General features: G+C 41.2%; 1 protein-coding gene across 3 annotated transcripts; it reads left to right on the top strand.

The window, feature by feature from the left end:
• The first annotated feature begins 1,134 nt into the window (after positions 1–1,134).
• Positions 1,135–24,335, top strand: ano5a (anoctamin 5a). 3 transcript variants are annotated; one of them, XM_030053799.1, is made up of 20 exons: positions 1,135–1,377; positions 4,807–4,874; positions 12,556–12,663; positions 13,587–13,655; positions 13,970–14,254; positions 14,541–14,660; positions 14,846–14,961; positions 15,073–15,207; positions 15,348–15,453; positions 15,589–15,649; positions 16,503–16,654; positions 17,606–17,680; positions 18,633–18,861; positions 19,022–19,194; positions 19,319–19,416; positions 20,035–20,165; positions 20,711–20,916; positions 21,070–21,269; positions 21,815–21,920; positions 22,121–24,335. In XM_030053799.1, the coding sequence occupies exons 1-20, from the start codon at positions 1,308–1,310 to the stop codon at positions 22,349–22,351; spliced, it is 2,739 nt and encodes a 912-aa protein (XP_029909659.1). In that variant the 5' UTR covers positions 1,135–1,307; the 3' UTR covers positions 22,352–24,335. The 3 variants fall into 3 exon arrangements, with proteins under 3 accessions (XP_029909659.1, XP_029909661.1, XP_029909660.1); XM_030053801.1 differs by lacking the exons at positions 1,135–1,377; positions 4,807–4,874 and adding an exon at positions 11,086–11,237; XM_030053800.1 differs by lacking the exons at positions 1,135–1,377; positions 4,807–4,874 and adding an exon at positions 12,188–12,303.
• Positions 24,336–24,483: the final 148 nt, after the last annotated feature.

Raw genomic sequence — 24,483 nt, 5'->3', positions numbered from 1 at the left:
AGAATCAGAAGAAAACTTTAATATCCTCCCAGAGGCAACTTGTGGCACAGAACAGAAAAAAGCAGACACATTAAAAGCATATCAGATAAACAACAACAACAATAGTCCAAAATCATCTGTGGCAGCCATCATCACAGTCCAGGCATACATTTAAAGTGCATGTTAACAACTATACACCAACAATACCAACAAATAAATAAACACATGGTGTTTTCTCCAAATTTGTTCTTGTGATTGATTTTGGAACATCCACAACAGCATACAATCTAATATCAAAGGATGCTCTCAATAAAATATTTGTAAAATAGAGTGAATATGGACATTAAAGGTCACTTTTCTAAGAAAGTGAATGCACCGTTTAGCCTTCTTAAAAAAACATCAGCACCTCTGTTCCAGGAGAGTTTGTGATCTATAGTAAGACTAAGACACTTTTACTCCATCACCACCCCAATCTCCTCTCCTCTGATTCTAGAGAGAGTGGGTGGTGGAATATCACGTCCAAAATCCAAAACCAGTTCTTTGGTCTTGGCCTACAATAAACAGGCGAGATGCAACATGAAATAAAACCTAAGCATGGTCTGCGTGCTTTGCATAACATGGCACCATTATTTGCAGACGTCAAACCCCATATCGCAGATATGATTACGCTGCTGCTCTGATATTGATATTATCCAAACAAAGCTGATATGGTCCTTTATTGCTTTCAGGTCCCAACGAGTTCATTCATTATTCTGAGAGTCCAGTGTTGACACTCACATATTAAATAACAAAAAGCGGTTTAGATATTCAGCAATGTGGCACTATTTTGAGTATGATTAGAGACTTTTAGATTTTTAGATAGTCACATACAGTAGTAAAATGGGTGCAGACTATCCCAAATAAAGCGTGCCGTTCGCTTTTCCTCACTTAAACTTTACAGTATCACCCCAGCTGAACCCATCATGCAGGGATGGATGGGTGCCTTGAATCATACACACACACGCACAGTAGCCAAACTGCGTTGAGATTTAACCACGTGGTTTCAGGGAGGCTCGCGCTATTGGCCTGTGGGCCGACACGCAGAGCCCACACGGCGCCACTCCCCTTTAATGAGCAGCCTGAGGTGATGCGGCAGGCCCGGCAAGCAGTGGGTGAAGGGCATCGGCGAGGCGGCCTGGTGCCTGCAGTGTAATGTTGAGTCAGTCGTACAAGAAAACACCAAGAGCTTAGAGTTACAGGCGAGGGGAAGGTCCGGACAGAAATAACCCGGCTCGGGATATCCCGGTTCAGACGAAGAGTAGCAGGGACGTCTTGGCTGCCCGGGCAACATGCACCGAATAACGGGAAGGACCGGGGATGAAAGTTTAATTGAGATGAGCCCGACAGAGTCTCTCCGCGGTGAGCCGACTTCCTTCATTACAGCCACTACACAGTGAATATGCTGGGCTGCTGCTGTTGCGACACACTTATTAAATTCAATTAACTTATACTCCAAAATTCACTCACACCCCCTGAGAGGAGCTACGGTAACCCTGTTAATATATTTTTTAAGCATAGGCGACTGTATACTAACATCACAGCAAAGTTATCCTCCACTTTATGAACACCAGCTGAGTGACTAATGCAGATTTTTGGGCTTTTAGCAAGATAGGCGCCTATAGTTTCCCTGATTTGGCATTTAAGGAAAGTGGTAAATTTAAATTAGAGTCATGTCATGGGTTGTTGGCACAGCCGGTAGGTTAATTTTACTGTGGCAGGCTAGTAACAACAACGTTATTATTTATTCATTTATTTATTTACCACTTTCAACTCTCCTCAAGCTTTTTTCGTGAGTAATGTCTTTTTTTGTCAGACTGTTTCAAAATGTATCACCGCGTTTCCCCTTTAACGCCATAACTGGCTCATATAGTGTGTGTGTGTGTGTGTGTGTGTGTGTGTGTGTGTGTGTGTGTGTGTGTGTGTGTGTGTGTGTTTCTTTCATGGCAGCATGAGTGACTTAGCCAGCCAGTTCACATGTCTAAAGCCCGGACAGCTGGCCTGGCCACTGGAAACACTCTGTCACTTCCAGGCAGCCTGTCTCCACTCTCTGAAAACCCCTCAAAGCCTCTGCTTTCTAACCAGCTGAATGTTTAAACAAACCCCCAGGGAGGAGGCTGTGTTTTTGGCCATTTATGGTGCTGCTGAGTGGTGGTGAATCACGCCGGACACTCTTCGGCTACACTTTCCTGTGGTGCTCACTAATTAGTTCAAGTGTTGTGTTTCATCTGCAGATTAAGGAGAATCAGATTGTAGAAGCCGAGCTGAGAATCTGCAAATTATCACTGCAGGATCATGAGCAAGCTTTCCTGATGTGTGTGTGTGTGTGTCGTGTGTGAGTGTGTTGTGTGGGGAGATGGCACGTTGAAATAGCACTGAGACCCATGTTTACATGCAACATTGAACCTGAACTGAATTAAAGCCACTAAAAAGCACAAATCTTGACTATTTTAACATGACTTGCATGGACTCTTTGAGGGCGTTTGCCGAAGGATAATAGTCTCCTAAACTTTCACATCCCAAATTTGTTTTTTTAAGATTCAGCATAACTCGAAATATGGAGTAGTTGAAGGTATGTTTTGCCTCTGTGTATTCAAACAATAGTAACAAATTTGATTTTCAGATTCATAACACAGGGAAAAGTGAATTTTGCTCCAATCGGCAGACCATCAGTGTTGCACAATGCACTTGTGGTTGAAATGAATTCAAAACAGAACTAATGAGTTTTAAATGTAATCTGAAGACAAGGCCTATATGGCACAAAGTCAAAAAAGTGGATAGATGAGGAGTTTGGTTGCACACTTGACGCAAACTGTGTGTGCACTCTGATCACATCAACCCACTGTGTGTATTTTGTGGATGAATCCAGACATGCCCTTAACTGTGGATGAAGCCAACCTGATGCTGCCTTTATATGTGAAGCAGGTTGTTAGTGCCAGGTATTTGTTGTGCTCTCATGTTGGCTCCTCAAATTTTGCAGCTCTTACCTCAGATTGTTGTCTGATGCTTTGAGTTATGGCATGGCAGAAGATTTAGGTTTCCTGCCACAGGAAACCAGGTAAAGCAATCAAATGCACGTGAACAGCTAAGCAAAAGCTAGCAGCGTTAACATGACACTAGTGAATATCCGTGCAAAGTGGAGATGATAAAATTGTCTGAATTAAGGAAAGTGTTAATGTGCAGCATCTTTGATATTATATCTGTCTCATAACACCAGTACAACAGTGCCATGTATTGTAGCTGTGTATGACTCAGATGGTTTTGCCTTTAATTACCGGTACAGCTGTGTTGTGCAAAAACATTGTTGTAAAAATTTCTCTATGTAAACAATAGATGTATATGTGTTTTGCCCTCTTGCGTCTGTTTGCTCTTGCAAAAAAAAAAAAAAAAAGGGAACAGGGGTAGCCTTGTGGCTTTTGCACTGTGATCAGCTGCTCTCGTTCTCAAACAAAGGCTTGACTGTAAACGCTACTTAGGTGTAAGGAGATTCTTGCTGTAGCTGAGCAGCTGAAGTGCTCCATTACTGGATCCAACTGTGTAAAAAATGCACCTCTGATCAATGTCAGCACTCAGACTGTGATATATAAGGAAGATGTTGGAGAACAGCCTGACTATTTTATGGCAGCTTTGTTTTGAAAGCCTAGAATAAAATGCTGGCTGGGTGTTTTTAGCCAAATCTAATCCAAATTCCAAATCTAGATCATTTCAATGTATTATATTGTAAATAATTGGAAAACTTCATTTCTTTGTAACTGTTTCACATGGTAAGACATGATAAAGGGCTTCGTCAGTGCAACGATAGAAAGAGAAAGCTTGATCCAATAAAATAAATAAAAATAGTGTGCAAAGAGTGGGCAAATTTGGCATCACTGTTCCAGTTTTGGAGTGTAGATAATGTCAGTCATACAGGTTTTGAACAAAAGTTGGCTCTGCTGTGTGGTAATGCAAGGACAGAGATCTTCTACATTGTTACAAGCTTTAAATACCAGTTTCAGGTCAGGAGTGTAAGCACATATTCTGTGTTCAGTCTTGCCTAAATATAACCTCAGAGAGACCATCAATTAGGGCTGTTACAGTTATAAACATACAAGCATAGCGACTGAAACGTTCCTTTGCTTTCACTCTTGTCGTATGGCAGTGCCAGCAGTAATTAATGTCTGTGTTGTTTTTCCATCTGCGCGGTCATTTGTTTATGTAAATCTTTTTCCCGCAGTGTACTCTGTACCTCTGTATTTTTTTATTTCACAGGCTTTGCAGTACAAGTCAAAAGTGTAAATTTATTTTTAAGCCTCAAAGATTTCAGATTTCCCCGATGTTTCCTCTTACATGCAGCCTTGACCTTTTGGGTTTTTACCAAATGTCTCAGTTCTGTTCCCTGTAGTTACCTTTTGCAGAGCACCAGAGTAACAGTTTAGCAACATGGCTGTGTGTTTTCTTTCAAAGGGAACCTGTTACACTGTCTGGCCTGTGGGAGTGCTACCATAAAACTTCAGTACAAATATAGACCACAACATTGGCTGTCTGTCAGCGTTGCTCTCTTACCTCAAAGACCATGGCAGCTGTTCATTTGCCTGAAACTGAGCTAAGCTGCCACCCATCCCTCTATTTGAGAGTCACTGTGGCAGTTGTTATTCTCTTACAGTGTTGAGAGAATAGTGCAGAGATTAACTGAGCTAATCCCATTGTTAAAATTGATTTATCTAATCAGGCTTCACTCTTGCCTTAAAAATGGTGTCCTTTATTTCCCCTGACCATGTTAATCTGTTATATTCCTCATTTTAAATCTTGCAGATGAGACTAACGGATACCATCATCACCCTACATCTGGCGGACGATCCACCCAGCAGGGACAATCAGCGGTAAACACCAAACCCACCGCACGGCTCACATCCACACAATATATTCACATGGAGACTCTGCAAAGCATGGGCCTTTTATCTCTTTGTTTACTTCACACACAAGAATAAGAAATTCTCTGTTTCACCTGTCAATGTTTAATGTTTGAACTGAGAATGAATGTATCACGTATTACCATAAATGTTTTGATCGCTATTATAATTATTATTTTAGTATTATTATGATTTCAATTATACTGCTTTGTTGGAGCTATTTAAATAATGTGAACATTAACACTCACATTCACATTTCTGAATTTTTTTTTAGCTCTCCAAGAAATATTTCCCATTTCTGTTATCAGTGTTTTTGGCAAAAACAGGAAGTTAATCCTGTTCCAGGGAAATGTACTATTCATTATCAGATCTCAGTCCTCTCCTTTGTTCGGTTTTATAAGCACAATTACTATCTTGTATGCACAATCAGTAGTTACTCTCAAAACCATTACCAATCACCGGTCAGCATGTGGCAGGACAGTTTGTCTTGTGAACGTAGGTTGAAGGGCACACAAAATGGGATTAACATTTTGAGATTGCATTATTTTTACTTGTTTAATGGTAACAGTCGGCTCCTGCAGTCTTCACAGACCAGCAGCAGACCACATTCTGGGTAGAGGAGTGACTCCGAGACAACTCTTAACACTCCTTTTTCTTCTGCCCCCTTTCACACTGTATTTAAGTCGCTTTTAAGCCCTGGTGTGTGTACCGCGTCCTGTGAGTCACTGGCCACCAGCCTGGCCTCCCTGGCCCCCTCTGAGCACAGCGACAGCCCTCAGTCTGAGTCCCACACCTTAGAGCGCCTCAGCACTCTGACTGGGGTAAGACACCAGGCAGGGACACAGATGCATGCTGCTGTGTCACTGCCTGCGTGTGTATGTCATCTCACACAGTCTCCATGCTCGAGCCTTTAATTGTGCAAGATTACATGTGTCCTCGCTGTGATGGCAGCTTCTCATTCCCACCATATAATGGTTTTCTGAGTGTCATAAAATGCCTTGGACACGATCTGTTAGAGCTAACCACGGTGGCTACAAGCTCTTAACATGATGCCAAGTTTGACATTGAGTTTCACCCTTCTTGTCTTTCTCTTGTTTGCACTGGTGTGTTTGCCCATAAAGCTCTATGAGGTTGCTGTTGCAAGTTTTAGGTGCATGGTGTTGTTGGTTTTGACACATTGTTAGGCTCTCCCTCACTGTTCACTCGGTTCCTCCACAGCTCGGAAGAAAGCGGGCACTATTCCTCAAGTTTCGCGCAAGGGTATGGCATGGTAAAACAGGATTGTGATGTGATGTTACTTCATGCATATGCCTGCCTGCCAGCCTCTGTTTGCTTCATGAGAAATGACTGTTCAATATGGACTTACTCCTCCAGCTTTAGTAATTCAAAGCATAAAGCTTGGGCTTGAAATCAGTACACAGATGTTGGTAGAAAGCAGTTGGAGGTTTCTGGAAAACATGTTTTTTTCCGCAGAGGCTGAGTATTGGAGACAAAGAGGCATGGGATGTTGTGGTGATGCATTATGAGAGTCATTAAAAATGGAAACGGCCCTTTCACCTGCTTTGTTCTCACCTGTGATAATACTTTGCTTCACTGAAGAGAACACACAAGCCTGATAGTGTAAAAACATAATTAGAGAATGCACATGCACAAACATGCACAAGCAGACTTGCACACACACTCATGTTGTATAGTAGTCATTTACCTAGCTGTGCAAGTATTTTGTATGTGTGTGTGTGTGTGTGTGTGTGTGTGCATGCGTGCGTGCGTGCGTGTGAATGTATGCGCGTGTGTGTGTGTGCGCTCGTGCACATGGAGTCTATGCAGTCTACACTGGTATTAAAACCCTGCTCTGTCCCATGTGATGGGACAGGACTTTGCTGTGGTTAACCACGCAGGCTTCCTCCTTTGAACCCTCTAAAAGGTGGTTTTGTTTAAGCTGTGTGTAACTCATTTTAATGAGGAGTGCAATCATTCCACCATTTAACAGCTTCTAATTTGCAATGAAAAAGAGCTGGCATGAGCTTTAGCTACCATTTCTAGTAGTTTGGCTTCCTCCAACTGAAGCCGACGATTTAGCCCATATCAACCTGAAAACTTCCTGAATCGTAAACTTGAAAATTATTTGAATGTTTTAATCATGCTTTTTGAGACAGTCGTTGTCACGTCAGCCATTCAGCAAGGAAGTGGATACAGGAACGAGAATCTCTTTTCAAAGTGCACATGCTCTTCCTAAGTCTTGACTTTTACACATACCACATTCCCTCTCTCTCTTTCAGTTTCATGTCAGTTTCCAAAGTATATTGTTTGCTTATTCATGAATGTAATCTGCTTCAGCTCAGAGTCAAATGGAGCCATGGTGCAAGATAGTTAGATCACTTAATTAATATAAATAAAATCAATAAGAACTTTGCAAAACAACATTCATCAAAAACAATTGCATTTGGTCATGTTCAGGAAACTAATGTCCTTGAGGGAAATTCACCTTGTAGCAGTAAAAGAAAGGTTAAATAAACATCAGTAAACAGGTCAACATAAAATGTCAGCACACTAAGAAGTAAGCAATAAATCTAAAACACAATTAAAAACAATTAAAAAGTTTAAAAGTCTCCAAGTGCACAGTGGGTTCAAATCTCAGCCCAGACCATTGCTGCATGTCATCCCCTCACTTTCCCCTGCCTTTCTGTGTCTCTCTACAGTCACTATCAAATAAAGCAGAAATGCCCCCCAAAAAAACAATCTTTAAAGTTGGAATAGCCTAAAGTAAGAACGAGTTTCTAGTCCTTTTTGTTTTGACTTTATGCAGCCTGTACCCGTGCTCAATAGTGACAACAAAGCTAGTGTAAAGAGAATGATAGTGTAAAGAGCCACTGCAGTATTCCAAATTAAATGCTTAAAATGATCCAGACTAACCTGTACATCAAGTTTCAAAAAGCTCTGAGCAATATTCCACATTTTTGGGAAACAGTTTTTCTGCAGTTAGCACCAGTTAGTGCCTGGAGCAGCAGCCATCCTGAGAGCAGGTAGAATAAGCTCCATCTCTCCATCTTTTCAACAACGTTAGAGTAAAAGGCTACAGTGGCTCTTGTAACGAGAGAGATGGCTGGCCACCATACATACAAGATACAGTGATGCGTACTATAATCATGACTGGCTTCAAAGTGCTGAGTGGTAGATAGCATCAAGGGTTTTTAGAGTGGCGGCAGCTGCATGGCTATAAATTTTGTCACTGTAAATTCAGAGCAGAAAGATAAATCGTCCCTGCTGTCCTCTTCCTACAAGACATGGAAATGTAGATCTTATGTAGGCCTACAAGTGGCCAAACTTCAACCCCAAATTTTGAGATTATCTGTATGTACTCTGAAGCAGAGTTTATCATTAATCCTAATGACCAGGTCTTTGTCATGTGAGATTTTATTTATAGAAGAACCACAATGTGCATATCTGGAGATTAGATCATTCATTGTTAGTTACCGTCATGGATGTATTTAATATTTTTGTGTTTAATGCAAGTTTGAGGATTACAAGTTGTAAGGTTTCAGTAGCCTCTTGTACATAATTTGTATAACAGACAGAACATTATCAACCATACCATGATTCACATACTATTGATGTAATATAAATATAAACACAGAAGATAAACGGACCCAGTATTGAACTGTGGGGTACACCATTGTGAGTTCTTCAACAGACAGAGTGAAAGTTAGCCATTATTTGGCCATGATTTTTTGGTAGCTGTTATTTTCACATTTTACACATTCAGACAAGCAGTTTTTGCACCAATTTACGCAATCAGAATTAAAGCCAAGGCCTAACAGATGCTTCAAAGCAAGGAATGATCAACTGTGTCAAAGGCTTTTGAACAAGCAATAAATTGAGCAGCATTGTGATTACCATAATCCAGGGCAGATAACAGTATAATTTCTAACCAGTGAGGTGGCAATCATGGTACAGTGAACAGTCCTGAACCCAGATTATTGAGTGCAGAATGAAAAGTGCCAAGTAAGAAAACTCTTAAACTGTTTGTTTATTAAAGTTTTGATAATTTAATCCAAACAGTTTCAGTGCTGGAAGACAGATATATAAATCTAATTTGTCGCCAACATTCTGTAGGAGTAACATATGCCACTGACATATGCCACGCTTTAGGAATGAACCTAGACATTACTGTCGAATTAAAGATATGAGTTATACAATCCCACAGCAAAGGGACAGGGACTGTGAGAAGCTATCTGAATTGGGAAGTGAAAGCACGGCAAGTGAAACTGGACAGAGATTGGTTCTCAGAGGACTGATAGTCATCTGTAATAGGATGAGAGAACTTGGGACCATCTGGAGGGTTAGCAGCTCCTCCATATGTAATGTCAAACAGGTGACTAGCTTCAGTAAAATGCTAATTTAATGCCATGCCTAGCTCCCTCTGCCTTAAAGAAGACATCTTAAAGTAATATTTTAAAGAATCCGCCTCCCTGAACCTACTATCTAACTCCATGTTCGGCATTTGGCCTCCTTAATTCAGATGAAAGACGTATGCCTACACACCCAGTAGTTAGGGGTTAGTTGGTAAATGTATAGCGCTCTGCGGCCTCCACCAGCTCAACTGAGGAGGGGCGGGTTCCAGTAGACGCAGTCATTCCATATGTGTAATCTGTAATTACGGAAAATTAGAGAGTTTCTGAAGCAGCGTTCCAGTTAAAGACAGAACCAACCCTGCCATGTTCAACATTGGCTGATCTACACTGGGAGGTAGTTCGGACCCATAGCATAATTTTGGATATGAAAATCTATAAAAAGGATGTACACGTGGACAAGGGTTTTCTACAAGCTGGCACGAGAGGATCAAGGCTCGTAGATCCAGAATGTCAAGATGTAGAGCTCGCGATTTATGTTGTTTGGAAGACTGATGTTCTCAGCCTCAGCTGAAGTTTTGAACTTGCAGGCTATCTGGAAAAACATCTCTCTCTCTCTTCACGTAATCCTAATCATCGATTCATTCATTTTAAATTTACACACTGAGCATATCTTACTTAAATATATTACATTGTTTCTCATGAAGGAAAAACCTGAATGTAGTTGGAAGTGGCACATACAGGAGGTGTGGGATTGCTCAGTGGTTTATAATTTATGGAAAGAAGTATTGGATTTTCTATCTCTTATTATCGGGAGATCTATTCCCTTCATGCCAACTTCTTAAAGATATGTCCTCACTTAGTCTATCTATAGATGAATAATTGTTGTTGTTGTTGTCAATTGTTGTTAAAAGAAGAGGTGTTTGTCCATGAAAACAACCTCTTTCTGTTTTTCAAAGAAAGCTGGGTTTATGCTTTTTTGGATATCTTGAACCTTGAACCAGTGGCTGCAAGAATGCGTAGAGCAAGTATATCCAAGCACTGAATATTATGATTCAGAAAATTAAAGGTTTTTTTATGATTTGACTGATGCCTACTTAATGGATTTTTGCATGCTGAGGTACCGTGTATTATCGATCTTTCATGTTATGATTGGGATTCATCTGATATGAGTGTTGGGTTCCACTCTTTTTTTTTGGTGTTTAGAAGTCTGAGACAGTTCACATGTATTTATCTAAACTGTTGTCCTTTGCACTTTGTACATGGCTTTTGTAAGGTCTCAAGGCTGTTTAATTGATTGTTTTGGAACAGCAAGTAGCCAGACTGGTGACTTCATGTAGGAATTATTTTTGAAGTTTTGAAGGTGCTGGAGGTCAACTTTATCAGTCAAGGAGGCTGGATTTCTGAATGTGGCCAGGAAATTGTTGAGCTGTGTTTGCTCTGATTTTAGCTCAGTCCTAAATATATAGATAGATAGATAGATAGATAGATAGATAGATAGATAGATAGATATACTTTATTGATCCCAACCAGGGAAATTCTGTTTTTTTTTTTTTTTTTTTTTTTTTTTTTAGATATAAACATATATTCTGGATTGCTGCAGGCTATTAGCTCTCTGCCTGAGGTCTAGTGTTGTACAGTAATGTCACACCCTTTTGTGTGATGCTCTTATTACATTAGCTGGCTGCTGGCAGGGGCTATGCTACTGGAAAGCTGATGTCATCTGTAGGAGCCTCCTTTCTCTTGCTCCCTCTTCCCTCCTTCTTGCTCCCTCACTCTCGCCTGGATGTCTGAGCGAGTGAGGGCTTGTTGTGGGAGGTGAGTGCACAGGATGGAGCCTCTTTGGCCAGGAGAGCAGGGGAGTGAGAGTTGAGGGCTGTGTGTTGAGGGCTCGACTGTACTCCCCAGAGAAAGGCACTTTCGCTCTATCACAGCCTGCCTTTCCGTTGATGCATCAATACCATAAAGGGACTGGATCATGGAGGTAAAATGCTTTTCTTTTCCTCCCTTCCCCCACAGTGTTGTGCTGAAGGACAGGGCAAACTCTGTGTGAACTACAGTAGATGTGGTGGAGTGTGCCGCTGTAGTTTTTGTTGTGCTAACCTTGCGAGTGCAATAGCTAGGTAGCCACTGTAGCAACGTGAACCAAGACATTGTGGGACATGGTGCCATAACTATTTTTAGCCTTCTGAACAGCTGAAGCAGCAATGACAGCCAGCAGCCATGTCTTCCCTGTCTCTCTTGGGCATTCCTGTGTTTTAACTATTCCTGTGCAGTATTACAGCACTACAGCATTTCCCTGTAGCCGCTGCAGGGCCATCTTTAGCTGATACACAAGCTTGGAGTCGGTGTGGGTGCTAACATGATGAATACACATTCCTTCCAGTATTTATTCTACACAAGAATAGATACATGAAGCACAATAACGTTGCAGGGTTGACTCAAGTGTGGCTGCTGAATTGCCTTGTTGTGGACAGAATATGATCCCTGATTTTTTCCATCAGGTATAATCATATTGTCTTGCTCCTCTGTTTCAAAGACTGGCATTTTATCCTATTATGGTAATTGCTGTAGTGTGCTCTGCGTACTCTTGCCCTTGCCTTGACAGATATAATCTGGGCTTTTGTTTAGTAAGCTTACTTGCTGCCTGATATTTAGTGAAATCTCTCTTGATTTGATGATACAACCTGTAAGACCTTTGACTGTAATACTCTGGATTTTCTCTTATTCTCAGTAAAACATACCGAGGCGACATGTGCACCATAAAAGCTTTAAGCCAGGGGTGTCAAACTGGTGTTATGGAGGGCCACGAGGCTGCAGGTTTTCATTCCAACCAAAAACTCCACCAGGTGATTTCACTGATCACCTCACCTTCAAGCAGAGAGGAGGGACTAATCAGTGAAATCACCTGGTGGAGTTTTTGGTTGGTTGGAATGAAAACCTGCAGCCTCTTGGCCCTCCATGGCACCAGTTTGACACCCCTGCTTTAAGCCATTTTGGATATCCTTCCATCAGCATGCTGTTTGTGTTTGCAGTGACCTTTCATGACTGTATGTTTTTTTTTTTTTTTTTTAATAGAAAGATACAGTTATCGCTTACTGATTTGTTGTGGAAACAGCAGGCATTGTTCAGCAATAAGCTTGGGTTTTGCCATAAGCCGCTGCCACATGTTTGACAGTCTGGCCTGCGGTGGTGAATGCATCCAAGGATTTTTGGAGTTGCTGTGAATATGTAATTTCTGTCTGTGTGTTTGTTTCAAGTATGTGCATGTTGTGATCTCTGGCCCGTCCGTCTCCCCACAGATTGACAAAAGTCAGCAGAGTAAAGACTCTGTTTTCTTCCGCGATGGAGTGCGCAGGGTTGATTTTGTCCTGTCGTACATTGATGATAAAGATGGCGAGAGGAAACAGGTAGGAAACAGCTGAAATGTTATGAATGTGTATATTTTCCCATTTCACTGACCTTGAGCGATTGTTTTTTGTTTCAACTGATGTTCCTTTTCTCGTTGTATACATATCAGTTGTACAATTAACTAACTGAGCAGATGGGTGACACTGAATATTATACATCCTTCCATGGAATATTCAAGAATATCCTAGAGGATCAAAGTAAAAGTTCACATTATTTCCACTTGAAAGGCTGTACTTGATTGAAATAATACGGGAGTAACAACTGATTCTTACAGCTTATCTACACAGCTTGTACAAGACAGCTGCATAGCCTGAATACCACAAACACAGATAATGTTAGATAAAAAGTTGAAATACTCAGCCTGTGCCAATAATCCTCCCAAGGAAGGTCACTTCTACACTGAGATGTACTTAAGCCCCTATTTATTCAGGTAAATGAGTTTTATTTGTATAGCCCTCGAGTATTTGCATTCTGAGGAAAAAAGTCCATGGCCAGGTGTCTTTTCAGGTCTGGTGTAGGGCTGAAGGGCTGCGTGTTTGACACTGGCCTGCTAGCTTTCACACCTGGGTGTTACTGCTCCATGACTATGAGGTCTGTCTTCTGTGTTTGTGATTTCCATATCACACTGTCCTCTGTGCTTCATCAGTGATTCAACACCCAGACGCCTGTCCTGGACAGGAAGTCAATCATTCTTTTTCCAGTGTATGAGGAACAGTAAATAGGAGGTTCACTTCCTGTGTGTGTCATCCAGAGATGTTAAAAATAGAAATTTCTATTAAAGTGGAAATGTGACATATTGACAAAAGATGAGCATTGCAGTCAGCCGACCATCAACAGTACATCTTCCATACTTCTCATTCTAGGTTTTTTTTACACTTGTTATACAATACATTTTGGCCTTAATGTTATTTTATCTGAATAGGAGAGGAGGAGGGAGTATGAAGCCAATCTAGAGAAGGCAGGGCTGGAGCTGGAGACAGAAGATAAATCGGTAAGAGACCTTCAACTATTGATCTGATTATGTCTAATCATGTTACGTGGAATGCAATGGCCTGCAAAGAGGAATCTGCGCCATGGCTGCTTTTGGAAAAAGATTTCTTGTTGTCGCAAAGCAGTGAATCAGAGCGGCAGCATCTTCCTAACACAGCAAAAAGGAAATGCTGTAGTTCCTCTTCATCTGTAGTGGGTCAAGATTTGTTGTTAGGTCAATTTATTGTTTCATACTGAATTTGTGTATTGGTTTGTTTCTCAGTTTGCTTTACACCCATTATATGCATATGCTTTCCTCTTTCTTATTGCCATTAGGAGTCGGAAGATGGGAAAACTTATTTCCTCAAAATCCATGCTCCATGGGAAGTGCTGGCCACCTACGCAGATGTGCTGAAGATCAAAGTGCCATTCAAGGCCAATGACATCCCAAACCACACAGAGATACCCATGAACTGGCTCTCCACCCCGTTTCGTCTGCCTGACCACATTATGCACCCGGAGCCAGACTTCTTCACAGCTCCCTTCAACAAGAGCAAATCTGACTTCTTCCTCATCGATGACAAAGAGACATTCTTCCCTCCATCTACTCGCAACAGGATAGTAAGGACATCTTCTTGTCTTGTGATCTTGAAATGACGAGATTCCATTCCAGGCATTTTTGAAAATGCCTGTGTTTAAGTGTCTAATATGTGTAAATTTTAAAAAGTTTTTTAGTCTTAGTCCATGATATCTGAAATCCAAATGCCCATTAACTCAAAACTGACCTTAATAGATACAGAACCCTATAATTTCAAGTTTATGTTGTTACTTTGTTGTTGTTTTCCTTTAAACAATAGAACAATACTTTACAGACTCATATTGACTCTTCCTTCCTTTTTCTGCCCAGGTCTATTATATCCTGGCCCGCTGTCCATATTACAAGGGGGACCATGGAGACAAAGACAAGAAGGGTATCAAGAGGTTACTCAACAACGGCACCTACACTTCTGCCTTCCCTCTGCACGATGTGAGGCTCTTTTGTGAATAATCACAACTTTATCAGTGGAAAACGCCACGGGGTCTGGAATGGAATGTGCACCTAGACGTTAATATCCTGTTCAGGGCAGTGTTGGATGTCTCACTGCAGGGATGAACAACACTGCAACAACGCAAGAAATGCCGTAGCAAACTGTGTCCTCTGTCTGTGTGCAGTGTAGGTACTGGACGAGATCGAGGGATCTTAACTGTGAAAGTGAGAGGTACAATCTCTACAAATACTGGGCCAGATTCTTATGCTTCTTCAAGGAACAGCCACTCAACCTTATAAGGTAGGAACTTGGAAAAAAAAAAAAACAAAAACTCATGTTTCTTGTGAATTTAGACATCATTCTGACAGGAATTAACAGCAAGACTTATTTTGCTTTTTCTCCTTCAAACAGGAAGTACTATGGGGAGAAGATTGGCATTTATTTTGCGTGGCTGGGCTTCTACACTGAGATGCTGTTCTTTGCTGCAGTGGTAGGCGTAATCTGTTTCATCTATGGACTCCTCACCTACAGTGAAAATGAGTGGAGGTGAGTCCTGCAGAGAATGACTGACCCAGTATCATCCCAGTGTTGAGCTTATTTTGTTGGTTTTTCATATGTTCTAATATTACATAGTATGCTGATCATTTCATTGTCATTTTTTGAAAATCCCCCTTACTCCCATTTAGTTATGAAATATGTAGCGAGGAGATTGGAGGTAAAATTGTCATGTGCCCTCTGTGTGACAAGAAATGTGGCTACTGGAAGCTCAACTCGACATGCAACTCATCATGGGTAAGACATCCTGGCTTTGTGATTGAGAAGAGATGTGCTTTAAAAAAAAAATCGTACTTTGTGGCATTTCTATGGTTATTGCAAATAATGTCTCTTATACTGTTTTTTTTTTGTGTGTGTGTGTGTGTGTTTCAGCAATCACATCTTTTTGACAATGTGGGGACAGTGTTCTTTGCCATATTCATGGGGATTTGGGGTGAGTAAGAATGACTGCAGTCAGTATTTTGCATTTTTAGTCCAGTGCACCACCTAGTGGTAGCTTCTGCAAAAGATATGGTCAGACCTGGGCAGCAGCCAATCAAATTATTCATTCAAAAGTGTTGCTACTCCCACCATCTTAAAAGCAAAATGTCAGTGTAACTTGCAGAATATGTCTGTTTTCACACCAAATTTTCATGAATGCACAGATTTAGGAGGCTCACTGGATTTCAATTTAATTCAGTTCAATTCAAACTTTATTGTCTAAAAGCATACAATGATAAAAATCCATGAAAAACATAACCGAATTATAGCAAACCAACACAAATGCCACAAGTTATAACATGTATACCAAGATCTGTTGTTCAAAAACAGGACGAGGGATCTGTAGCTCAGTAAAGTCCAACAACAGATCACCCCACAGTGGAAAATAAAAAAATTCTTGTACAAACATTGTGCTGCATATTTTTGTATGTAAATCTAGTCATCTAATTTCAGTAGGTATAAATTTGTCTCTCATTCATTGTAATCTTGAGTTTAGGCAGGCCGCCAGAGGGCATCAATTCAAACTGCCCTCTGAGGAGCTGACCAGGTCGGCCAAAAATGACATTGGCCTTCCTCATCGCCAGGCATTTAGATTTCCGTCAATTGTTCTTAACCCCATGTAACCTCACTGCATGTTTTCATGAAGCTAACAAGTCTGTTTTTATTGCTTATGCTTGAGTCACCAAGCCAGGTGGCAGTAAAAAAAGATTCAAACAAATCTTAGTAAAACAGGGTCATTATGTGGACGAGAGCCTTTACCATTTTATCATGATCCATGTTGTGTAATGGGCCGCGTTGTCCTGCAGTGACCCTGTTCCTGGAGTTCTGGAAGCGGCGGCAGGCCCGTCTGGAGTACGAGTGGGATCTGGTCGACTTTGAGGAGGAGCAGCAGCAGCTTCAGCTGCGACCAGAATACGAGACCAAGTGCACCAACCGGAGGCTGAACCGTATCACTCAGGTGTTTGTGTGCCCATGACTTTCTAAACAGTAACACTATGGCAACAGCTCAAAGTCTGTTTAGCTTTTATGAGGCTTTATTGGGCAGATATGTGGTAGGAACTGGAATAAAGTACAAGATGCCTCTGTTATTGGATAGACGTTGCACACAGTGAACCAGTGACAGGCTCATCATTAATTAAGGCAAGTCTTGCAGTCAAAGCTAATTTGAATGGAGATTTGTCTAGGACTAGACTTGTATGTGAAACTGTCTGTAACCAGGGATTATTATTTTTTTATTATTTATTCATACATATAAAGTACATAGAAAAACATTTACATTTACCCAATTTCACCTCCAGGATCAATAAAGTATTTCTGATTCTTATACTGAAAACAGTATTAAGGCTGTTAAGAGAAAGATGGATAAAGGAGTACCAGATAGATTCTTTACTGTCCTTTACTGAAATTTGTTGCCACCAATCTGACCATCGACCACATCCCACCCGTCTGTAGGAGACAGAGTGGGTCCTTGAGAGGACCCCTGCTGATCTGGTGGGGAAAGTGTTTCTGTGCTGGGCCAGTGTGGTGCTGTGGGTAAGGGTGGCACTAAACGTGGAATGCCCGTTTGGTGCGGTGGAGATGTTGGTGTGGTCTGTCCTGTGTGGATAACATAGACATCTCTGGAAAGACTCAGAGGCATGAGGGTCCAAGTCTACCTGTAGCGTTATGCCTGGTGGATCAGTGTTTTGAAGAGGTTATTACACTAGCAAGGCTTCACCAGGAGAGGACTAGAGGACTGATTGGGCTCAGGCTGAAATGCCTAAACACAAAACTCTTGGGGTTGGGCTTCCTACCTCTGCTTCTCATCTGAGGCCAGCAGTAATTAAAGCTGGTCATTCAGAGCCGTCTTTTCAAGATATAACCAGAGTGACTGACTCCTGTGTTCATGCTTTGCTTGCTTACTATGTAGGAAATGGAGCCTTACTTACCCATAACAAGCAAGTGTGCTCGCACATGCCTGTCTGGAGCCACCGTCCTGTTCTGGGTGAGCACAGTATCTTTGATACTCCCTATCAATCAAAATCAACCTCATCTTCCATCTTTATCAACACCTTCCACCCTCTTTTCTTTCCCATCATTCCTTTCTTCATCATCACTGTCATTTGACCAGAATATGTACCATCATGATTAACAAATTATCCTATATTAATATTTAGGGATGCACGATATTGGATTTTTTGCTGATATCTGATATTTTCCAACTCTTTTGGCCAACTGCCGATACCGATATTTGCTTATATCTTTTTCCTCCTAATTGCAGAGGACATTAAGTCTCTCCTGTAGTGGAATTAACATTTTATTATGGCTGCTCTTACCATGATGGCCAACTGTCAGATGCAGACCTAAAATGTAATGTTTTTCAAAATGTCCATGTTCACTGGGCAAAATAAGAAAACTACTTCAGCTTAGGTTATGTAAAACATGCCTTATTTATTTTTCTACAACATTTTCTTCCAAACAAAACCTTTAAGATTCATCCAAGATTCACTTGGATGATAAAGTCCAGATTTAGCCTTAACCAGGGCAAATTTTACCTATTTGGCATGTTGTATCGGCAGAAATGTTTATTTCAGGCCAATTCAGATGGTGTGATATTACTATGTATTCCTATTAATATTTAGCTCATAACATTCTAACTAGTATTGATCAAAACTGTATTCATAGAGCCTCTAAAAAATAATACAAGCTGATCTTAGAATAATTGGCAAAGTCATATTGTATGTGATAGTGGGGCATGTGTGCATTGAGCATGAGACTTATTGTGTTGTTTTGCTGTGTTTTCTCACCAATTCTGCATGCTTAATCCATATTAGTGTCTGTTTGTGTGTGTGCTTTGCAGTGTATAGGTATGGTATCTCCCTTGTATGTTTGTCTTGTGGTTTGCTGTGCCATGTAGCTGTCTTTCATGTGTCCCCACTGTTGTGTCTGTCTTGAAGATCTCATTGATCATTGCCTGCATCATTGGGGTGATAGCATACCGTCTGGCGGTATACGCGGCCTTCGCCAGCATCATGAAGGACAGTCCCACCAACAACCTGCAGGTGGTGGGCTCCCTCATCACGCCACAGCTGGCCACCTCTGTCACCGCCTCCTGCATCAATTTTGTCATCATCATGATCCTCAACCTCATGTATGAGAGAGTGGCTATTTGGATCACTGATATGGGTGAGGGCCAGAGAGAGAGAGAGAGATCCAAGCATTTATTTTGAGACATTTCTGTATGTATTTGTGTATTTAAGGATTTCCTGTCTGTCCGTGGTGTTGTTTAAGAGTTTCACGATGTGTTCTTTTGAGTGTTAATGCAATGAAAATATTCATTTGACAGAAATCCCCAAGACCCACCTGGAGTATGAGAACAAACTGACGGTGAAGATGTTCCTCTTCCAGTTTGTCAACTATTACTCCTCTTGCTTTTACGTGGCTTTCTTTAAGGGCAAGTTTGTTGGCTATCCCGGAGATTATGCTTACATGTTTGGCAGCCACCTGAGGAATGAGGAGGTACCACTTACTACATTACAGTATATCACATTACTTCTTCTTAGTCCTGTTTAGAGCCTGAATTTGAGTTAAGGCTGTTTTTCTCTTCCCCCTCCTCCATCCATCCCACCCTGTCTTTATTCAGTGTGACCCTGGTGGCTGTCTGATTGAACTGACCACCCAGTTGGTGATTGTGATGACCGGTAAACAGGTGTGGGGAAACATCCAGGAGGCGCTGGTCCCGTGAGTACTCCCACCCTCAATTGCACGTCATCTGCATACCACACCATGCCTGTAATGGCTTGTTGTCATACCAGCTACACAGAGGCTATGTCGTTGTGTCACATATCTCAAATCTGTCAAAGACAACTAGTGCTACTGTGGAGATCATTATTCTGTAATTATAAATAGAAGTATATTGATAAAGTAGATGTGTTTCCAAATTTTGGATATTTTGACACAGGAAGCAGTATAATGTTTAGGTTTAGTCAGCACTCCAAAAAACTTGTGAAGAATCAGCTCAATTAAAATATGTCTTTTGTTTTGTTAGCAGGATAATGCAGCTGCTAACCCACTGCTACTGCTACATTAGCTATTGTGCAATTCAGATATTTTTATACAACAAACCTGACCAGATATTAGTTATGCTGGCTGCTGCAAGCTGATGTCATTTAAGCACAAAATTGATCAAATCATCACATGAAGCGTATCGGTGGCTAGAGGTCACACCGTTAAAAACAACCACCAAGACAACCAAATGGTTTGTTTTGATGTATAAAAAGCTGCTCACTTGACCTCTGGCCACCAGAGGTTTGTGTTACATCATGTCAAAAGCCCTGTATTTCCCTCTGTACCATCAAGGTGGCTGATGAACTGGTGGGGCAGCAGGAGGTCCCGGAGCCACCCAGAGAGTCTGTACAGCCGCTGGGAGCAGGACCATGACCTGCAGAGCTTCGGACAGCTCGGACTCTTCTATGAGTACCTGGAGATGGGTAAAAACACACATTTATCCCTGTACATAAAACACATAGGTTTAGAGAGAAAAATAACTGAATCAAGGTTTCAGTCAAAATTTTAGTGGAATCCAAGTCACTTCCAAGGAGATCAAATCAAGTCCAAAGGGAGTCAAGAGCTGAGCAGCTTGAGTCCTGTTCAAAGCCAAGACCAACCAGGCACTAAAACCTTCTTTCCAAACGAAAGGATTTTGCATGATGTTTCTGAACAACTTCATATGAGAGTTTCTAAATGTGAAGTACCCTAAACTGTATGTGGTGCTGGGGAAGAATAAACATTTAAGCACTCATTATTGAAAAAGTCAAGCTGACATGTAATAGTGGCCAAGACAAAGGCAAGTCAAAATAGGTACAAGGCTAAAATTCGTTCTCAAGAATAGACTCAAGACATGGATTGGTCTTGAAGTCAGCGACCATGTTTCAAAGATAAATGTACAAGTTGCAGTGTCCCCCAAAGCCCTACAGAGGGCAGTGTTTCCCTCTTACTGTTATCTCACCAACATCTCTCCTGTCTGTGTCCCCAGTAATCCAGTTTGGTTTCATCACGTTGTTCGTCGCCTCCTTCCCCCTGGCTCCTCTGCTGGCCCTGTTCAACAACATCATAGAGATCAGAGTGGACGCCTGGAAGTTCACCACCCAGTTCAGACGGCCGGTGGCAGCCAAGGCCCACAGCATCGGAGCCTGGGCGGAAATCCTCAGCGGCGTGGCTGTGCTCTCTGTCGTCACTAATGTGAGTGTTTGACTCGTTCAGTTTACCAGCCGTCAATTCATTAATGCTAGATTTGACTTGTAGCACTGGTTTGCAGAGTATGGCTCGACCCATATCACTTCCTCAAATTTTATCTTTGTCTTTCCTTCCCACCTCTTTTTTCCTGCTTTTTAGGCTTTCATTGTTGCTTTCACCTCTGATATGATCCCTCGGCTTGTCTACATGTACGCCTACTCGTCAGACAGTGGGATCTCCATGAAAGGCTACATAAATGACAGCCTGTCAGTGTTCAACATCTCTGAGATCCCCGACCGCAGCAGGCCAGAGGACGGAGAGAACCCTTCCTGGTTTAATAGCTCCATCACTACCTGCAGGTGTGTGTGTGTGACAGTGTTTCTGTCTCAACTTGATATACGTTTGCCCTAATGTGTATCTATGAATGTGTGCACGTATGTGAACAACAAAATGTGTTTCATCTGCATCCATGTGTGTGCCTATAATGTGGTGTGCAAGAGCCTTTACCACGATGGCTGCTGAGAATTTAAGCACTCAAAGCAGCCAGACCTGTCTGGCCTCTTTTGTTGTGTTTTGTGGAAAATCACCACACACACACACAAAACATAAAGCTAGGCTCAACTATGTGACACAGTGCTTAGGGATGAACAATATGGTTAAAAAAAAAAAAAAAGCACATTGCAATTCAATTTATAGATAATGCGATTTTGATATGGTTTGTAAGGCTACTTTTTACTTTTGAATTTCCATTTTCACCAACCTCGAGTTTGTATACAGGGAGCTGTAGCCACTAGATGGTGCTAAAGCATCATAAAATTACATATATTACCTTTTTTTAAAAAAAAAAAAAAAAAAAAAAAAAAAACAGCAGGATATAACACTCTGATGTGCTGCTTCTTTGTAGGTATCGTGACTACCGCTACCCCCCTGGACATGAGAAGCAATACTCCCACACTATGAAGTTCTGGCACATCTTGGCTGCTAAGCTGGCTTTCATAATTATCATGGAGGTAAAATGTCTTCAACACGTCAAACACCACCACCAACACTTAACGAAACATTCGAACTGGGTCTCAGGTTCATAACTTGGACAGTAGTTACTCCTTACATTTATAGTAACCCTGTTCTCCCACATACACATTATCCATGGTCTGCTGGTTTTTGTTCAGACTGAATTCAAATTATCCGGTTGTGTGTTCTCGCTCCGCAGCATGTGGTGTTCCTGGTTAAGTTTTTCGTGGCCTGGATGATTCCTGATGTTCCATCAGAGGTGAAGGCTCGCATAAAGAGAGAGCGCTACTTGGTCCAAGAGTATCTCCACAACTACGAAGTGGAGAAGCTAAAGATGCAGCTCAGCCAAAACGGCCACAGCGAATGTACCTGCACACCCATGATCTACCCGTCCTTAACCAAACATGAGGTGCTATCTGAGTGTCTCTAGCCCTCGGCCTTCTCTCCGCCCGCAGTTCCACTGTCCTATCAGCAGGACATGGTGATGAAGGTTATCTTGTCGCTACCCTGCTTGTGTACTTTGACACTGACCATCACTTTGCTGTAGTGCCTACATTGTTTATACTATACAGGGACAGGTTTATCAAAGAACTACAGATTTCCTCAGTTAGTCATCCCTCTTCTACTGTTCAGCGTGAGTGTACAGACATGAAAAACGTGATAGAGACCGTAGAGTCTGCATGCATGCTGTAGATGTAGCCACCATGCACTTGAATTTAAATCTTTGTCTCATACTTATGGCTTTTCATTCGTATTTGCTGCAAGGAAATGAAGATGAAATGCTATACACTGTGTCTAAAGCCAGGCATCTCACTGATATTATGTAGAAAGGCTATTTATTTTTAAGTACCACTAGACAAAATGCCTTAATCTATTACACATCCAACAATGTTTCCTCATTTCCTCAAACTGAAATGTAATGTAATTTGGACACTGCAAGTTTATTTTTGGCATTATTGTAGGTGTTCTAGCATCACATACATTTATGTTCAGCTTTATTATTATGCAGGATTTGTATGTTTGCAACAGTTGTAACCATTGTTGTTGTTGTTTTTTTAATCTTGTTTGTTGGCCTAAGTATGTGGGAGGACAGTTAGATATATCACAATATTACCAAAAAAAAAAGTTTTGTTTTTTTCCTCACAACACTGTGATGCTGTTCAGAGGCTTGTTGCCAGTATTTTGCAATGATCCGGTGACAATGCTTTGTTTCCTGAGGCCAAATCTGGCATGTGAAAAAATTTTTAAATGAAGTAATCATCTGTTTTATTGCTCATTTGTGTTATTAGCTGTGTGTGAGTAAGGGAGAATAATCTAAAGTTTTATTTGACGCTGCTGTGGCTAGTTTTCCTGCAGCAGCTGGTGCATGTTGACAGTGAGTCCTGTTCCCGAAACCCTGAGAGAGTGAAGGGATCTCTTTTTAATGTGCCTCTGTTTAACAACACACTGGCGCTAATGAAAGCCGGCCCCCACCTACTAAACCATAGTATGTTTGCTCCGTCACACAAAGCACATCAGCCATCGCTTAGCTCTCAGTGTTTCAGGTTTCCTCAGCTGAGTCTGTGTAGAGAGGGAAAGATAGACATTCTTTTTTTGTTTGTTTGTTTTGCACAAAGCACTTAATGAAACATGTCTACCATGGCATAAGTGTGTCAGTGTAATTGCTGTCATGACACTATATGTAATCAGTGTTTTGAAACAAGAACATGTGATAATATGCCAATCTCTATTCACTCAAAAGGAACACAGGTTGCACTGTAAATGGAAACACATACTGTATGTAAGAAAAGGTTCCCAGTTCTGATTTCTTGTTCATGTGGAGGTTGAATATGAAGGTGAATGAAGAAGAAAAGATATGTTGTATCATGTTTAACAGTGAAATCTGTATTGTAATGGTTTTGAAATTATATGAAGGACATTTTTACATCTGTTACCTACATCGAAATATGTAAGAAGTTTCTCAAACATTTGAATTCCCTGTTAAATAGCTGCCTGGGCATGCTTCAGTGAATGCACATAGATGTGATTACACGACCTAGTGACATGAAGACCTTTGAGCATTGTTGGACTGTCCCAGTTTGCCTTTTTATGCCCTGGGCTCTGCTAAAGTTGTCCCTGTTGATGCCTTAATACATTTTAATACTTAAGTTGTGATTTCAATTTGTAATTCTGTACCAGTTTGTATTGCCTCATTTTTTTTCTTTCCTCTTTTGTTATACTTTAGTGATATTTATTTTATATACTTACTATAAAAAGTCAAAGTAAAAGGTGTTTACAGTATGCTATAAGTTGTAATTTCATGTTTTGGTTAATTTTGTTCTATAATTTTTTACAGCACCCTGTATCCAAATGCATCAGACTGTCTGTTTAAAAAGAAAAAACGTACAGAATAAAGTATCAGTTCAACACAAGTAGTTCTTGCGTGTGTTTGCAACAGTGTTAAATATGCTATGCAGTGCTGGAGAAGGAAAATGACATATTTTACTTGTCACATATCCCGGGTCCTTTGCTGGGTGGATGAAAGTCACTGTTCACATAACAGATGGCTGGGGTGAGCACAGA

This window comes from Myripristis murdjan, chromosome 6 (genome assembly GCF_902150065.1).
Source record: "Myripristis murdjan chromosome 6, fMyrMur1.1, whole genome shotgun sequence".
In the NCBI taxonomy this organism is placed as follows: Eukaryota; Metazoa; Chordata; class Actinopteri; order Holocentriformes; family Holocentridae; genus Myripristis; species Myripristis murdjan.
The sequence above is the reverse complement of the archived record's forward strand: the minus strand, read 5'-3'. Positions and strand labels throughout refer to the sequence as shown.